The sequence below is a fragment of the Falco punctatus genome, assembly GCF_963210335.1.
Source record: "Falco punctatus genome assembly, chromosome: 6".
Lineage (NCBI taxonomy): Eukaryota > Metazoa > Chordata > Aves > Falconiformes > Falconidae > Falco > Falco punctatus.
In genome coordinates this window covers 63,504,999-63,523,394 of record NC_137585.1, presented here as the reverse complement: position 1 = coordinate 63,523,394, position 18,396 = coordinate 63,504,999, and the positions used below count along the sequence as shown (strand labels likewise).

The 18,396-nt window shown below is 48.7% G+C and overlaps 1 protein-coding gene across 4 annotated transcripts in view; it reads right to left on the bottom strand.

Moving 5' to 3' along the window:
- Window positions 1–9,095: 9,095 nt before the first annotated feature.
- Window positions 9,096–18,396, bottom strand: part of PODXL (podocalyxin like) — a 46,784-nt gene continuing 37,483 nt past the window's right edge. Inside the window, exons 5-9 of one of the 4 annotated variants that reach the window (XM_080393402.1) lie at window positions 16,666–16,822; window positions 15,727–15,788; window positions 15,467–15,634; window positions 13,715–13,771; window positions 9,096–12,480 (exon numbers count right to left, since the gene is read on the bottom strand). In XM_080393402.1, coding sequence (XP_080249528.1) covers window positions 12,286–12,480; window positions 13,715–13,771; window positions 15,467–15,634; window positions 15,727–15,788; window positions 16,666–16,822 — 639 coding nt within the window. In that variant the 3' untranslated portion in view covers window positions 9,096–12,285. The remainder of the gene's footprint in view (window positions 12,481–13,714; window positions 13,772–15,466; window positions 15,635–15,726; window positions 15,789–16,665; window positions 16,823–18,396) is intronic. The other 3 variants (XM_080393403.1, XM_080393404.1, XM_080393405.1) reach the window with 3 other exon arrangements.

Here is an 18,396-nt window from a genome sequence, read left to right as displayed (position 1 = left end):
TGTAGAGAAAATATATTCTTCCTTGCAGAAAGCCTTCTTTATAAAGAAGGTAAGGGCTTGGTGCTGCACTATGAAGTGGAATGAAGGATACGCATACCCAGCATTAGAGATTTTTTGCATTCAATGTCGGTGAGCGTTCAGTACAAACTGGCAGATGTAAATACTTAAATGAAACTGCAAAGCTTTATGTCCAGAAATGTTCATGCCAGTAGGGTATCATCGCTGCACCCACGGTGGCTACGTGACTCCTGGTGAGCTTGATGGAAGTCTTGTGTGCGCAGAGATGATTTGGACTCTTGAAATAAAGAGTTAGTGAAGTGTCTTTTTCAGAGCTCCAGTGTCTGCTTGCTTTGATTGCATTGTATTGCCTCTTTGTCATGTTCTTTGTGTGAGTTTTGTAGTCCTGGTAAGTTAGAAATAGATTTAAAAACTCATGCTAGTGTTTAATCACTTACAAAGGAACAATATGTTAGCGGTTAGGCTTTGCTTTGTCTTCAGGGAGGACTATACAAATACAGTGTTTTTAAGTAACCTGTAACTTGAGGCTGGTTTGACATTATATACTTCAGTGGATGACAAATCAGATGTCTGTGGAAGAATCCACTCAGTGCATAGTGCAGTAAACGAAATCTGATGGAATTGTTTCTTTGAAACGTTGCATTTTTTTTTCCAGTGACATGGAAAGTTTTACGTCACTGCTAGGCTTTACAATGTGCTACATTTGCTGACGCTGTAACTGAAGTAGAGCTTGCATGGTACAAATGTAGCATACCACCAGTGCTATACTGGGGGAGTACTCCAGCTGAGGCGTTGAGTCCATTGAGATTGAACCGAGCACTTTTAATGCAACCAGTGAAAATGCTGCAGCCCTGTAGTACTTAAAATTTGAGTGTTGTTGTGCTCCCTTATCACTTGATCTCATTGTGTATTCTCCAGCTTCAGTCAGATGATTAATTACTTTATGTGACAGTGTTCTAATCAAGTTCTTCATAAACTTTTGCATGTACGCCTTTGACGACTACGTGTGAGGCTGAACCCGAAAGATGCAGCTAGACTGAGGAGCCCCAGCAAGCAGATGGTAGAAGTTTAGGAATGCCAAAAGCTTTGTGAATGTTGTTGCTGGTGAGCAGTGCAGAGAGTCAGGTTTGATTTGCGTTACAGAAATTCGATCAAAACCCATTGTCCTCTGTGTCGGGGGTGCATGCAAAGCCTGACAGCCTGGCTCAGGGGTGGGATTTTTTGTATCATCGTGTAAATGACTGATTTGTCTGAGCGAGGTGAGCATTGCTTCTGCAGGACTGACAATCCCAGCTAACAAGAGCACTTCAGGATGATCAGATATTGACCTACCTTTATCCTGAGCAGATCGATTTCAGCTCGCACAAGTACAGTTTATGGATTACAGCTGGTGATTAACCAGCAGAAGCTATTTGCTCAGCTTTGGAGCATTTGTTGAGCAGCAGAGGCACCCTGTGGCCAGAGAGGTTAATCCAAAGCAAAGGTTCCTTGTGGCTTTGCCAAGGGGTTTTCCTGGTCCTGTGTCCTTAAAGCTAGGAGTCAAAATTAAATTACTTCCTTGCGTTGGTGCATGCTATGCTACCTGATTTAAAACCTAATTAAAAATTCTGAGCAGTGAAGTATAAATTTCCTTCCAAAATAAGCCACTTATTGACAAGCAGTTACAGGGAGAGTTTGAATTTAATTACATGCAGAGCTTTAAAGATACCAGTGATAACCCAGGAAAGCATTGGATGTGATCATTACAGAAATACTGAAGTATAAACAGAGAAGAAACCCACTTGATCTGAAAACAGCCACCTGAAAATGTTTCACAGCCCAGTGCATGCAATGTTATAAATATACAAGCTGTACTTGAAGTCTTTGAACCTCACCCTTACTGCTTGCAGGCTGTAGCAGAGACTGCTTTTTAGCTTAGACGAGACAAACATACTCTATTTGCCTTTACCTTATAATATAAGGTGACTTTGTGTATGGATTTAACACCACGTAATCTTTGCACTACAGTAGTTTATCTCTAAATGATGTGTTAACTTGTAAATAAGGTATTGTAAAAGAAAGCATCATTACTTGTCAGAGAGGGAGTCGTTTATGATGACTGGGGTCTTTAAAGCCAAAGTTACAAGGTTCTGGTATGTTTTTTTTAAAGCTGTAGGTAGTCAAGGTGGAATAAACTTGATATAGGCATCAAGATGTTAGTCCTGATTTAGCTTTTTTTTAAAAAAAAAAAATATCCTTTTGAGACTCGTGAATTTGGTTCTTCACTGACACTGGTCTTCAGTGTAGTCCTTATGATATTACTTAGTAGATCATCTCTTACGAAAACATGGAATTATTCTTTATGCAAAGTCGTTCCTGTCAAGTGACACGTTTTTCCTAGAGAAATAAAGCTCTTCAGGTTTGATTTTTGGTCACTTGGATTAGGCAGAATTAAGTGAGTTTCATAACATTCGTCCTGTACAACCCCTCATAGTAGTTGCAAGGCAGAAGTCCTGGAAACTTCTCTTGAAATGACTTCTCCAAGCAAGTGCTGCTATCACAGTGTGCCCCAGCATGTTTTCTTGTGGCAGAAGGACCTACTTAGATGATGTTGTTAAAAATGAGGAGACTATAGCCACCTTCTTGCCATTTTTCTTGAGGATCCCATTAATTAATATTGATCCTGGGGAGACCTGAAGGGTGATGCAAAGTGGTTATTGAAATTAGTTGTAATTTTTTCCTCTTCTGGCTCTTCTAAAGGTAATGTTTGTGATGTATTTATTCTTAAGCATCTCTTCCTTTTGCTGAATATAATGAGGAAGGATAACTTCATCCTGGCAGTGTTTAGTTTGCCCTTTCTCAGGACAGGATCTTGGATGTGTAGTTTATGTAGTTGTATCCAGCTGTGTAACTACGTGTCTGGGGTTTGCTTCTGTTTGCCCAGGGTGGCTCCGTGTGCGTGCAGGTACACACTAGCTCAGGGGTCAGGCTGGAGGTTCCTACCAGAACATCATACACTCATTTTTTGGAAAATCAGTCTGTGAAGACCCAACCGGAAAAGCTTTTCCAGTTGGTATTTGCTTTGTGTGGTGGCAACTAGAGTGAAATTAGAACACTTTCCTAAAGAGCTTACTAAAGTTTCCCTTCTGTATTGAAGATTGTATTGGAGTAAGGATGCAGCAATAGGTTTAAAATAAATTACTGAAACTTTTTGGTCACTGATTACGATAATTTAGCTTGAAAATTTAAAGATTGAGGAGTCAGTCAGCAAATTATTTGGACCCACCTGTTTGCAAGAGGGCAGGCTCTTTGCAGGGGTGTGGGGCTAGTAGCCCTCTGTGTATTTCTTTAATTGGCAGCCACAAGTGTCAGGGTCTCCGTTAGCTGTTTCTTCTTCCAGGAGAGACTCCTGCCAAGCAGAGTAATGACTCTGGAAGAGTGTTTTCCGTAGGGCTTTGTGGAACAGCTGTTTTCTGAATCATTTTCCTGATGTGTGCAAATTTTGAGAAGGGAGTTTTCTTTGTCACGAAGGTGTATGCTGATCTCGCCCTGCTGTGCCAGCCTGCAGTTGTGGGTGCTGCAGACGAGTGATAAATTCAGAGCAGTGTTCTGAAAAATACTTGAAACTTGTTTGTTACTCTTACTGTGAGGTGAGCATTAACGCTGCCTCTTTCAAATGTGGGAGGGTGACAGGTACCTGTAATGCTATTAATTCTCTTGCTGCCTCCTGTATTTTGGAATCGAGAAGGAAATACTTTTGTAGAGCTTATCAAGTGAAACTTTAGTATGAATTAGCTCTGTGCAGCCTTAAACTTGAATGGCTTTGCATCTCTGTACATGCGGTAATTCTGTTGATGTAATGCTGCGCTGCTTCTGGGGAAAATGGCAAAAATTATTAGGTATATTTCCATTCAGTACCTTTGTTTTTTGAAGTGGAAAAATGTCTTGTGAAACCTTGAGTCCTGGTGTATGTTTTGAATTTTAGCATATTAGTTGGCTTGGACAAGTTAAGGAATGTTTTGGCCATTGTCGCGTGAAGTCCTAACAGTAAAAGCAATTCATGTATATCTCTGGAAGTGCTCGTGTTGTTTTATAGCTGTAGTTACTACAAAAACAGAGGTGGTCCCAGTAAATGAAAAATAAAAATTATTGCTGTTCTGATTAGAGGGAAGATTATAGAAACTTTGAATGAGCTTGGCCAATTTTAATTAGCACACATGGTAATTTGGAGATGGGCCTTTGTGAAAGGAGAACAACTATGTGACTTGTTCTTGGCATAGATTGATAGGCGTACCTAAGCTGTAAATATTGTGGAAATGTAAATGTACTCTCAGAAGCTTGTTGGTGTATCTAAATGCCTATGGGTATGGTAGACCTCATCTTATCCTGTCGTGGAAAAGGTTATGCTGGAAATAGTTCAAGCTGGTTGTGGTAATGACTTGTAGGCAAAATCCCTGGTTTTACTGAAAGCTTCTATTATAATGAGAAGTTGGAGTGGAAAAAGTAGATTTACTGTACTGGAACCATTATAATAGTACATGGCTCAGCACTTGGATAAATTGACTCCAGATGCTTTTATCTGTAGGCAGTGGATCCAAATGCGGTTTTAGAGTGGAAGCCAGTTAATGACCTGCTTATTGCCATTTGAGAGTCCCACAAGAAAACGTCACAGTTGGTGCCAGCAGGTATACTTCTGGTGTTCTTGGCAGGCGCCAGCTGGATAGCGTCCCTTTGGATTATCCATGTATGCTTTGGTTATATATATCTCTCTATATATGTAAACCTCTGAAGAGGACAGTGGTTGCATGGGCTGTATATAACACGAGCTGTATGGCTTAGGTGGGCCTGCAAAGCAGCATCTTGCCCAAGCGCAGATCCGAAAGGTAACGTACTGCTGCTGTCTCCTTTGATTTCATATACTTGAAATTGATGTTAGCGATGAACTCCAGATACCTGCTATGACCTGAATTCAGTGCTCTGCTTCCGAGTATCTACAGCCACAGACTTGCTTAAGCTGCTGTCAGTGTATCACTCGGTACCCTGAAGTCTTAATTTATACTTGGTGCAGACGAAGGTACATGTTGCTTTGGCTTCCAGCTGTTTGCTGTAAGTCAGCACAGCTTTTACTGATGACCTGGAGACTGAGTGCTGTCAGAAATCAGCTCCAGCATGGCCTTGTGGTTCATTCCTGGGGAAAGGAGCGTGAGTGAATAGCTCAAAACTGGCTCTACCAGGTTGGATTTTTGGTTTTGCTACTTGTTTGAAAGGAGAATCTCTCGCTAGCCTATATGCTGTCCAGCATGATGGTCAAAGCATGGTCCCTTGGGCGTTCCCCCATTTATTCTGACTTTTCCTTTCCCTGTGTGACTCACTGTTTACTGCTATTAAAATGCTGTGCCTTCAGACTTCCCTGCATTTACTGGAGTACCTGCTGAGGAGTTACAGGTTAGAGCTGTGTGGTGGGAGCAGATTTCCCAGCAGCAGCACGATGTGCTGTCAGCGTCACACCGCAGCATACAGCCATTTCCTTGTGCCCCTCCGTGCCCCAGCATCCAGCACTGGGGTAAGCCTTCCCGCCCGTCTCGGCAGCGTTTATTTTGCACGGTCCCAGGAGTGTGGTAGCTGTTTGACAGAAGGAAAAGGTGCTAATGCCAACCCTCAAGGTGTCCTAGGTTTCTGCCACTTGCTTTCATCATCCCAAATCTTTCACCAGCGGAGGGCAGCAGCTAGGAGTTGGGGTGTTCGGGTTAAGTTTGCAGCATAGCAGGGCAGAGGGAGGGGGAGGAGAAGTAGGTTTGGGGGTGATGTAGTGATGGCTCATGTGAGCATGTGTTTAAAGTGTGGTCTATCTGTTGTGGAAGGACTGTTAAAACTCCCTTGACAAATAGGTCTGCTGTTCAAAGCTCTTCCCCCCCCCCCCCCCCCGTGAGCTGGGTTCTTTGGCTCTTTCTCAAACGGAAGTAGGTGCAACATCAGAATCTTCTAGTCTTAGAGCTTCACCTGGAGCTTTGTCCCTCTCCATCCCAAAGACACCAGAGAGGCTAAAACTTTTTTTTTTTAATCCCTGGTCCCTCTGTAGCGATTGCAAGGAGGCCAGCTGGGCTTAACACTGTTCAAACGTACTGGAGGCTGTACAGCACAACCAGCAATCAGGCCAGGTCTGGCAGGCTTTAGAGATTATTAAAACCTAAAAATGTTCTGAGCTTTCTGATGAAACCTGCCGTTGAGATTAAGGCAAATTAGCCGCTTTTTAATTAACGGGGTGGTGGGGAGGGTAGACCACAGCAGTGGCTCCAGTGGTTGCAGTATACTTCACATCCCAAGTACCAATGGACAGGTTTTTCTCTCCAGTGATGAGAATATACACTTTAAATATCCTGACTTTGTAACTAGCTGGCCAGGGGATGCGATAATTACTTTGTGTTTCACTAAAAAGAAGAGTGCTGCTGTGTGTGAACAGAGTCTGTTCGTTGAAGAAGCCACTTACAGGCTGAAAGTGACTTTTTTTTGTTTAAGGTTTTGACAAAAAACTCAGCTCTTAAAAGGGGAAAATGGCTTTTACCAACCTGTGCTTTTTTAGTTGCAAGTCAGCGACTTCACTGCAAATAGTCCAAGTCTGAACAGTGGCTGATTCCTCTGCTTACCCTGTAGTAATATGCGCTATTCAAAAGATGACAGCCTGATTTCCTTCCTCAAGGAAGCTCCTGTACTGGAGAATACTTTTATTTAACCATAGAGGAGATAACTGTTGTGCCAGTGACTTGTTTTTTCTCTCGTCTGCTGTGGTAACTGGGAAGGCAAACTAGCAGTGGAGGCAGAATATTTCCTCCATCTCTCCTTCATCATTCCTGTCCTCCTTCCCCTCTCTCCCTCCTGTTGATGTTTTGATGTGCAAAACACTTCTCGCTTCAGAAGCTGCTGTGCTGGGTAGTGGAAAAGAAAACAAAACTCTAGTTATTAGTAGCTGTTACTATTTATTAAGGCTGTATTTTCTGCTGTATCTTCCAGCATATCCTCCTCCGCAGCAGGAAATGAGGGGATGCTATGGAGATCGTAAGCCAGAGAAAAAAGCTTAATTATACAAGCAAATGTGTGTATGGGAGTCTTGGAGACCCCCAACCTCACAGACCACTTTGCCTAGGGACAGAAAATGAAAGCCCGTTCGCTCCTCCTCAGTTAATGGGAGATGACATTGCCATCCTTGTGGCTGGTGGTGATGTGCATCTTGTACATTTAGATGCTGAGATGCAACGTGCCTCATTTTAGAAGTATTGAGTCTCAGTAAGTATTTTTCCTTTGAACATTGTACTTTGAAACTGCTGAAATAACCTCTCTTAGATGAGTTGATAGTGTAGGTAGGATCTGGGTAGCTTGGAGTTAAACACAGATAAGCGGGCTGGCTGGACACCATCACCTGGTTAGGGGTATTTTTCAAGCTGTTTCTTTGAGCTGTTGCCTCTACTCTTGCTGTAGCGCTGTACCCTGTGATGGTTTGTTTGTCTGGACCTTCAGTGTTTGTCACCTCATCCTCTACACCCTCGTGTGGTCCCCAAAAGCTGGTTATCCCAATGTAGTGCTTGGAGTTGTGAGTGTCCACCCCTGCCCACAATTTGGCCCTTTTTTTCTGTTTTGGCATCTGGCTTCAAGCATTTGTATCTCAACAGCAATCCCACAGGCTCTGCTGTCTGTCCTGTAGGTGTCGTTTTGGACATGTGACCACCGAGAGGTGCAGACAGCCCTGGGCTGGAAAGGAGTGAGTGTCTGTGGGGTGACGAACGCTGTGAACTGTGTATGTGTTGTAACAGGCAAGTCAAATGTTGACTGGTCTGGTGGTGAGCCCGTGGTGGTACAGGCATCGTTCCTGGGCTCTGGCAATTCCCCATCCTGCCCTTTTCTTTACAGATAAGCGGATGGTCTTTGTTCAGCCTCGAGTGTTAATTTTCTTCCTTGGCATAAATCATCTTTGATGATTTCTGGGTTGATATGTAAGCCCCATGCTGTACATAAATGAATGAGTGATATGAGGAACATCTACAAATGTAGTTATGTTGTATGTAATGTACATAAGGAGAGAATGTATTTTGTTCATTTTTTTCTTAATAAAAATATATATGCTAGCAAGGGTGTTTATTTAAGATCTCTTCGTTTCTAACATCGCTTGCTCCTGAGAATGGAAACATGTCTGTAAAGGTGTCGTAATGGTGTGGAAATTGTGAAAATGGTGGCACGTTCTGTCTGGGTGGCACGCACTTGCTGCTGGAGGAGCCCGCCGTGTTCCTCTGTGCTGCAGAACAGCTGAGAAGATATCCTGCTCCCTGACATCAGTGATGGGCTGGATCGGTATCCCATAAATCCAGCATGTGCTTAACAGTTGCAGTAATTTTTATTGGGGAGGAACACTGAGCTAGAACATATGCTGATGTAAACCACTGGTTTTTAATATTTGAATCAAACAGAATTCCTTTTTCCTCTTTTTTCCTTGCATAAGTGGAAACTTAGCATGTTTTACTTTGTGCCCTTGAAGGCAAAAGGAGATGCTGAACTGCCTGCACTGCTGCTGCCCCTGCTGCTGCCCTTGCACGGTGGCCCTCCTTCGTTAGGGTGTTCTGGCTTAGCAGGGGAGCAGCTGGATTCCCTCCTCCACAGCCAGACCGGTGTGAGGAGGGCTTGCAGGCTAGGAGCTAGGATGAAATGCAGAAATCAGGGCAAGCTCCCGTTCATTTTCCTCCATGAGTGTAAAGGCACCGGTAGTTCATGGTGCTTTGGCCATGGTGGGGCTGCCCTCACCCATACCAGCTGAGCATCCCACCCCTCCGAAGCTTCTGTTTCTTTTTTAATTAAGAGACGTTTTCCACCGCTATCGTACCTCTGCATGGGGAAAATACAAATGTTTCCATGGCTCTAAGGTCTGGATTGGTTTTGCTCCTGCTTGTCCAGTGTTTTCACACGTTCTTGCTAGCAGGACCATGCAGAGCCTGAGCTGGGTTTCCAAACAAGCTTGAACCATAGCCAGGTATAACATCTACCTAAGGGACAGCTGTGGCTCTTGAGCTCGAGCTCTGCTGTGCCCACCCCTCTTCACTCAGGCAAGAAATTGGTCTTTTACATAAGAATGTTTATTGACAGAAATACATGATGCTTTCAAAATATATTTGTAGGAAAACGCAATAAACTCTACAATCCAGTTCCTCAGTAAATTCCAGTGTAAATCAGACTCCTGTCCCCGTAAGAGATGCTGCTATACAGTACGTAAGAGCTCTAGTATATGTGCAAGGTCCAATGAGTAGCCGCCTTGGGAAACAGGTTCTCCTGCAGTCCCTTACAGATTCTGTCTTCTGTATGTCTTCTGTAGGCAACAGTCACAGTATCAGTCTCATCGGTTGGGTCATGGCACTGTGAGCGGGAGACAAATTGTCCTAAAGTAGTTACGTGTTCCTTGTAAATCTGAAAGTAGAAAAGTCTCTTGCAAGGACATCTGAGCTGCTTATAAAACTCTCACCAAAAGGTAGGAGCAATAATCTCTTTGTACAACATGTTGGATGTTAAAGCTGTTTTGGGAGAGAGAAGAGGAGTGCGGGGAAGGGAGGGAGCAAATGCCTGGGTAGATTATTTTTTTTTAATTATTTTTGGTCTAACAGTTATGGCTACAGTCTACAAAGGGAAGGATTAAGGCCAAAGATGCCCATCACTGCATTTCCTACCTGATTTTTTTTTTTTTACTTTTTCGAAAGAATATTCTCAACATAAAAAAACATACTGTGGTTTTTTCCGTGGAAGTAGTTCTTTAAATAGGGGAAGGAAAATCTACTATAAAACATTAGTGGTTTAAAAATATGGTGTCTGGAAAAATAAATAAATGTACAATTCCTATTCAAATATAAATCACTATAAGCACTTGCTGAGCAGTTAATACCTTCTCTGGTCTCTGCTCGGGAAGATTTAAGGTTGCTTGATCTCAAGCTTTTGTAGGGTTCTCTTGGAAAGTCTTTGGACCTGATTCATTAAAGCACTTTGGCATCTCTTCGCTGGGAAGGATCTTTAGGCACATGCCAAAACCCGACTGCCTGGAGATGCTCTGCCAGGGGCATCCTTATGGCAATGCCAGCCCCCGCGGCCAAAGCCTCGCTGCTGCCCTGTGTTGTTGCTGCATTTATGTTCTGTGAAGGCCAGAAATGTGAGGTCACGGACCTGTTCATCTCTCAGGGCAACTGGGAAGCAAATGTGCTCGCGAAAGCAATTGCAAATGCCGGGACCAGTTATTAGAGCCTTGCTGCAACTTTAAAGAGCTGAACTTGATGCTGCTGGAGCAGGGACAAAGCTGTGGCATGGGGTTATCGGGGCAGGAGGTGTTTTCCTGCTTCACATCGAATTTTGATCCCCTACCAGACTGGCCTTTAGCTTTTACTTTTTTATTTTTTTTTCTAGTTCTCCCCCCCTCCCCTCCAAAATTACTTCCCCATAGTGCAGAGCACAGGTAAGTGAAGTGCGCTGAATACATTGCTAATGAATAGCAGGAATATTTACATAGAAAAATACATAGGTTTAAACACTTCGAACTCTGCCCTTCGGTGCAGGAGAGAAGGGAGACGAGCCAGTCCCTTTCAGAAGACTTATCTTCTGCCAGCTTCATCTGAAGCTCCTCTGGCTCACAGAGGGCTTGGGACTGCCGCCACCCTGGTGTGCTGGGAGATGCACTCACCCAAGTGGCTGCCTGGTCCTCTCTTTCCCAGGGGCTGGAGGACGGAGCCCAGCGCGGACCCTTGCCTCTGCCAGGGCTGAGCCGCTTCACCAAAGCCAGAGCAAAGGTGTGAAACCCTCCCCATTCTTCCAGAGTTATCTGGGAGCTGTGGTGAGTAGAAAACCAGAAATGGTCTCTGTCCAGCCACCTTCTGCTCCTGCATATATTTTCTTTTTCCCTCTAAACGCTTGCAGCGAAGGGAGAGCTGGGCAAGAGACCAAGGGCTGCAGGACAAAGCTCATTCCCAGCGTCACTGCTGAGTCGGAAGTTTCTTTGCAGGTCTCTGTCATTTTACTGGCTTTTGAAGAAGAGTTTGAGAGTGTGGGCTGAGCTTATAAACCTCGTGGGGAGGAAACACCAAGGGCTGTACCGATGGAAAACCCTGAATACCACCAAGCTACCTGGCTCATGCTTCTGTTGCTTTTATTTCTTCTGCTGCTCGTGCAGCAAAACATGACCACAAAAATCACAAACCATCACGATGCATGTAACCCCCGGCCTTGGGGGAGGATGGATGTGGGTTGTGAGATGCTGCAGCATAATTACTGGAAGGCAATCAACACTTCTGTAGGGAAATGCAGCAGCAGAGCTGGTCTGTGCTGGGGCTGGGCTCCTGCACCATGAAACCCCCAACCTCTTGCCTGGGCTAGTGACCAGGTGTCACTCCTGGTCTCATTACACCCTTCCTGGGAGGGATGAACTCAAGGAATTACTCCTTTTCCCCTCTCTCCTCCTTGTATCAATACAAGAAGCTGCTGTGCCTCTCCTGGTCTCCAGCTGGGTGCAGGATGTGTCCCACAGCCCTTTGTGGCGCAGCTGGCCAGCACCGTGGGACTGAGCATCACTTGGCACTGCTGCGTCCCTCCCATCTGGCTGGGCCTGGATGTGTGCGTTTGCCTATGGCACAACACGGGGCGCTCGTGTGTTTCAGCCGGCAGTTTACGGGGAGAGGATGGAAACTAGATTAAAAAAGAACAGGCTGTTCCAGCTTCTTCTGCGCGATACCTGGGTGTCCGGGAGGGCAGAGCGATGACTAAACAGCATGGGCCAGAGGATTTTTCTAGCTCTAATTGCCAGGTGCCGGTTTGCTGTGGAGAGATGTGTTCCCTCTCCCATCCTATTTACATTAATTTCTTTTTATTTTTGAGTTGCTTGGTAGCTGGAGGATGTGGTTGCCATGGTTGGATGCGGGATGGGAGGGGACACGCTCAGAGGAGACACCAGCAGTTCCTGAGGAGCAAAGCCACCCCGTTTTCCTGTGGCTGGTCAGGTCTGGTGTGGCAGGTCCTGCTAAGCACTGTGGGTGATGGAGGGTGCTTGTCTAGATGTGGCCACCATGGTGGCTTGTGTTGACCATGCACCCCAGAGCCATCTTCTCATGTTCCTTCCTCTTCTGTCCTGCACCCCATGTGGTGACACGAGGGGCAGTGATGGTTCATTAAGGGATCTTCTGGGTTTTTTTGAGAATTTTGCCTTGAGTTGTGTGTGTGTAGGGGTTGTGGGGGGGTTTTTTGGGGGGTGTTGGTCATTTTTTGCTTGAGTTCTGTATCCTATAAATGTGTGTCCTCCTCTTCCTCCAGGTCCTCCTTCATGAGGGTGTCAAGAGGAACGATCCAGCTGTCCCCTAGCTCACCATTGAGGTTCACCTTCTTCTCCTGCATCTCAGAGGAGGTCTCCATCACCTCCAGTGTGGGGTTATCGTGGTAGCCATTCTCCATAGTCTGCAGCTCCTCAGTCAGGCGCTGCTGCGAGGAAAGAAAACCCAGAAACCCTAGTGAAAAAGAGCTTGGCTATGCTGTGTGTGCCACCTCAGGGCTGTCACCTCCCAGCCAGCTGTTACCGCTGCCCCGTATAGATGTACGAAGACTTTACAGCCTATACAGAGACTTTCATAGCAAGGTTAAGGCTGCGGGCTGCAGTCAGTGCTGGTGCAGCGAGGGGATAGCATGGAGCTGGCAAGAGAGAGACTCTGCTCATGGTGGGAGGGAGGAAAGAACAGCCAGAGACCTGTGGAAAACCTCCAGGAGCAGCTGCCTGCTTCAGCCTGGCTGGGGCATAGTTCCCCCAGGACAAGGCTGAGCATGGCTGCCTCACCCCAACCCTGGATCCCAGCTCCTGCCCCCCTAACTCTGTTCCTCCCTTCCCCGTTCTGCCCCCCATCCCTTTTTAGCTGCTTTATTATTATTCTCCCCCTTGACCTGGGGGCAGCTCCCAGCTTGCAGGTATGGCCAGCCCATCTCCCCCTCCATAAGCATCATCCCTTCTCATTCTGGAGCTCCTGGGGGAAACCTGGCCGGGAAAGATGAATCAGGTGCTGTATCACCCTGCTCCTTTGGTACGCTGTGCTCCAGGCTTCAACCCAGCCCTTCAGCCCCTGGCAGACCCCCAGCCCATCCTAGTTTTGCATTCACCACGGTGGTTCCTTCATCTCCATCCTGCCCCGGTGGGACGTGGGGGAAACTGCAGTCCTCGGTCAGCCCTTTTTGGGGGAGTGCAGGGCTCTCAGTAGGCACCCCCGTTAAAATCTGCCTGGATTTACAGCTCAGTCTATTGCAGTGCTCCTAATAAATGTCAGGAGACAGGCGTGGGAGGGAATCAACAGAGAAGGAAAGGGATGGAGAAGCAAAACCGCAGGGCTTGGCACTAGCAGGGGGGCTGCGAAGGTGCTGCTGGGGCTCCCCTGGGGGGGATGTGGGCAGGGATGGTGGGATGCTCATAAGCAGAGGTGGCACCTGGGCTCTTGCAGGAGGAGTTTTGCCCTGTGGGGTTGCTGGTACAACCCCAGAGGGATGGATGCTGCGCCAGCGCTTTCTTCCTCCATGGCAAGGCACCCCCCCGCCGTGCAGCAAGGGGAAGGGGTCTTTAAAGCTGGGCTTTAGTCCTGTTAAAAGCTACTGAGCCCTATCAAGCACTGGGGGTGAGAGCTGGGGGTGTTACGGATGCGGCACCCGCCCCTCCGATCCCTGTGTTGGAACTCACATTAAAGATCAGGGCCACATGTCCATCATCAAACCCGGGGACATCAGGGTGGATGTGCTGGTGGTTATTTCCAAGGTAAAACAACAGCAGGATTTAAAAGGAGGGGGGTGGGGGTGGGGAAGGGAGGGTTGGAGAAAAATAAAAAAAACTTTCAAGTCATTTTTGGAAAAGCAGCAGGAGGAAAACAAAAGAAACCACACAAAAGCAAATCCAGAAAGGAGAAATGTGTTTGATTTTCTAAGAACTTATTGCAACTGCTTGGGAGATCTTTTCTGGTGTCCTGAGCAAGAGCCACACTGAGGAATGGGCATCCCTTGCTTTGGTGCTGCTGCCTTACCCAGTGGCTGGTGGGTCTGTGCCTTCACAGCCTCCAGCCAGGGCTGGTACCTGTTCCTCTGCACCACGTTACTTGAGGGACGTGTATTCCCATCCCTAAAACATACCCTGTTTTCTGAATGACATGGGAAGAGTGTTATACAGCTCCCTGTCCCTGCTGGGATGCTCTTCACCCCAACCAGGGAGATTTTAGCTGAGGGACGGCCAGGCTGCAAAGCCCCATAACCTCCAAGGGGACCAGAGCGGAGGTCAAATATCTGTTGAGGTCTTGTATCCTCCTCCATTCCCTCCCAAAAAAAAACAAGCCTTGCAAAGACAAGTCTGATGCTGGCATTGGTTTGCTTTTCCCTGCTGCCTCCTGTGTTCATCTCCATTAGACTGCAAAATAAAGCAAAGGCTGCCTTATCCCTCACCTTCATGCAGCTCGGAGCTTGGGACCCCCTGGAAGGATGGTTTGGGGGGAAAATAAGGGAAAATAACCTGAAGTAGGATGTAGGGGTTCGTGTCTCCATCAGAAGGGTGGTTTACCCTAATTGCATCATTTAGCCTCTTTCCCCCCCCCCTTTTTTTATTTTTTTCTGGGCCCGCCCCCCCCCCCCCCCCCCTTCCCCCCGCCTTCTGTTGCTGTCTGTCCTCCAGAGCTAAATCCTCAGCAAAAGATGATGCAAAACTCGGGTGCACGGCAGAGCTCTCCCCGCCAGTGCTGCAGGGTGTTGGAACAGCCAGACCTTGCAGGTGCATGCTATGCTAAAATCGCTCAGAATTGCTTCCGGAGATAAAAATACTAATTTTGTTCCATGTCTGGTCTTCCTTAAATCCTGCTGCTGCTCTGGAATTTGGCCCTGGCCCAGCTCTGCTAAAGCCTGAGCCGTGCAGCGTCGATGCCCTCCTGTGGCCGTCCTCCTGGCGCCCTCCAACCCTACCAGCTGCGAGCTCCCTGCAGCCCCTGGCACCCCGGGGAGGCTTCAGGATGATGCTGCTTACCCAGCCCTGCTTGTCCCCTGCTCAAAAAAGTATTTTGAAAAATTTATTATTTTTTTTTTGGGGGGGGGGGAGGAATTTGGGGGTATAGGTGGGTTTGGAGGGGGCGTTGGGTTGAGAAAGCCTTTTGTGTCAAAATTATGACCTGAAGATGCTGCTCGTTGACATTCCCACCACCACTACCACTAGCTTCTCATTTCCCTGGTTTTCATTCTGGCTCCCCCCTACCCCAGCACCCCCAAAGAGCAGCCCCTGCCCCTCCAGAGCATCCACAGCCCCTGAGCACCCCTCGAGCCACACGCAAGAGTGGTGCCTGCTGGGCAAACCAGGATGTCTCCACCAGCAGAGAGGGAAACACTGATGATCTTCATCTCCTGAAGATGTCTCTGGGACAAATGGTCTTGGGGTACCTGTCCCACCCCCCTCCCACCTTACCTGGTCCTTCTTTTGGGAGAAGCGCTGGTGGCAGCAGCCATAGATGGCTGCGATCAGCAGCAGGGAGCCGGCCAGGGTGACGATGGTGATGATTAGGGGCGTGCTGAACTCATCATTGATTATCATCTCCCTCTCCATTTTGTCATAGGTGATGTTGGTGATGCCGAGCTGCCACAGAACAGACAGGTCAGGGGCCTCCTGTGACACCCGCCGTGGGGGACATCTGTGGGAGAGCTGCACTGTGACCGGGGACTCCTTACCTCCTCTAGCTTGTCCTTCTTCTCCTTCAGCTCCTCGAGGACTTTTTCGGGGTCCAAAGGGACTGGGGGAAGAAAGAGGTTGCAATTAGCACAAGGCTGGGGGAGCAGGTTGTGCCACCATCTCCCCATCAGTGGGGTGACCCTCTTTCTGGAGGAGGTGGATGGAGATGTGCAGGCATGAAGCCAAGCCTTGCAGGTGCCTCTGCAGCCAGACAATGAGCCAGGACCTCTTTTCCTGGAAGGAGGACAGCCCCAGACACCCCAGTCCCCACTACCCCCAGTCCCAGGCTGTGCACACCCTGGTGAGGCTCTCCCCTTCAGTGGGCCTTTTACAAGTGAGACCAGCGAGGGGATGTAACCGGCTACTTGGGGCCATGCCAGTGTGGTGCAGGATTAGTCCCCAGGGCCCAGCTGCCCTGCCCATGATCCGGTGCTGGAGGCTGGACCCCCAACCCAGTCCCTGCCCTGATGATGACGAGGAGGATGGAGCTCAGTACTTCCTCCCCATCACGCTAGGGCAGTGTGATGTCTCCATCCTCCCAGCACCCTGGTCCTAAAGCAATGTTTGGGCACCCCCAGGCTCAGCTGGATTTCCCCAAAGGGCTCCGATGTGGGCAAGGTACTCCTCTTTGTGGTCCCTTGGGGAAGGATTTGAACAGGGCACTGGATTTTAACCACTGGGGAGGAATTTTTCCTCCTGGACATCGGTCCCTGCCTTGACTCATCATAGATGGGAGGGGGCTCTGGTGCATTCATTGGGGAGCAAAGCTCATTTCTGGCCTCTTGCCTCTCTTGAGCCATTGAGATGGGGGAGCCCCTGGGCCAAGCTCTAGCAGACATGCAGGTTCTGCTAAGCCTCAGGCTGCGTCCCTGTGCCCAGGTCCCCGCTGCCAGTCCCACCCTGTCCCACTCTGGGCAGGATGATGGGATCATACTCACGGTGCACGACCGCCTGCACAGCCCAGTGCTGGGAGTGGGGCTTATGGGAGGTCAGCATCACCGTGCACGTTTCCCTGCTGGCGTTGAACACGTGCTGGCCTGTCGAGCAGAAGCTCTCGAAGAAGGAGATGTTGATGCTGGCAGTCCTCCACTCCGCCTGCAGTGACAGCAAGGGCTCAGCACCGTCCCCCAACCTGGGCACAGCCGAGGAGCATCCCGCCCCATTGCAAGGGATGCTGTGGCCATCCCCATCCCTTTGCACCACCCGACTGCCGCTGGCACTCCCAGAGAACAGGAAAAGTTTAAAAGTAGTTTCTTTATAAGAAGCTGAGCTCTTGGCTGCCATTCCCCACCGGGCCCTGCACCGGCCTTATCTGAGCGCCGCAGCTTTTGGCGTTACAGGAACAGCAGGTCCCCGAGGGAAGCAGGGCGGGGGGGCAGGGAGATTGAGGGGCCCTGGCTGGAGCAGGACAGGGCTGTGCAGGCCCCCTGTGTCCCCACAGGCATCTGCAGCACACACACACACACACGCACGCACGCACGCGCACGCACACACACACACACCCACCCACCCGCATTTCTACCCTCTGTCCCACCAACACAGGTCCCTTTCCTTCCTAGAGCTTCCCCACGGCTCTGTGGCTCTGCAGAGGCAAGAGAATCTTTTGCTTTTGGATAACCTGGAGCATCCCTGGAGAGGTTAGCCAGGATGGTGCTGGCAGGGTGGTAGAGCGCTGGATGGAGCTTACATCATCTCCAAGATGCTCCCCAAGGCTTTTCATCTGCTCAACGCTTCACTAAAGTAGAGATGATCACTGTGCACAGGCCCTATATGCAAAGGTGCTGCATATACAGCTCCTATGTGCACAGGTGGCGTGTGCACAAGCACTGCATGGACAAGTCCTTCGTGCACAGATGCTACATGCGTAAGGTCTTGCTTGCACAAGGTCCTATGTGCAGAAGTCCTCTGTGTGCACTGTAACGAGGCACCAGGCAGCACGTGCCCTGGCTGGGAAAGGCTCTGCTGTCTGTTCCAACACCCCAAACCTTCCTCTCCTCCTCTCCTCCTGCAACACCATCTGCACTGGGTCCCGCTCGCACCGACGGCCAGCAGCATCCCGCTTGCTCCACCGCAAGGATGGGAGCCACCCAGCTGAGGAAGGCACCTAATCTCACCCCATCTTATCTAAATATTTGGGAAGCAGCAGTGGAGACAGGATGCACTTGCCGGGGCGGAAGAGCGGTCCTGGGCAGAGTGTGAGGGTGAGCTCAGCATTGTGAGGCCCTGGCTGTCCCTGGGAACGGCCGCTGGCCCTTGCCTGTCCTTTCACTTTGCATGGGGAGAAACTTCCCCTCCCAGGCCCCTCTGCTGGGCCCGCACCATCCCGCTGCATCCCTGGGAAAAGAGCTCGATGGGAAACCTGCCCCCAGCCCTCTGCCAGGGCAGCCCATGGGCAGCAAGGCAAGACCCTGGCAAGGCAGCATCCCCCAGAAAGCTCGTCCCCAGCGGGACAGGGGGGAGAGGACTACGGTTTGGTCAGGGCAGTGTTTTTATCATCTTTGGGTTGTGCTCCTATGCTTTTACATCTTGCAGTTCATCAGTCCCTGCCTGTGCAGCATTTTCTGCTCAGCAGAGGCATGAGAAGCCTCTGCTGCCTCCTTGCATCCTCCCTCCCCAGGTTTTGCAGCAGCTCAGCTCTGCCTTCCCCCAACCCTTAATAACACACCTCT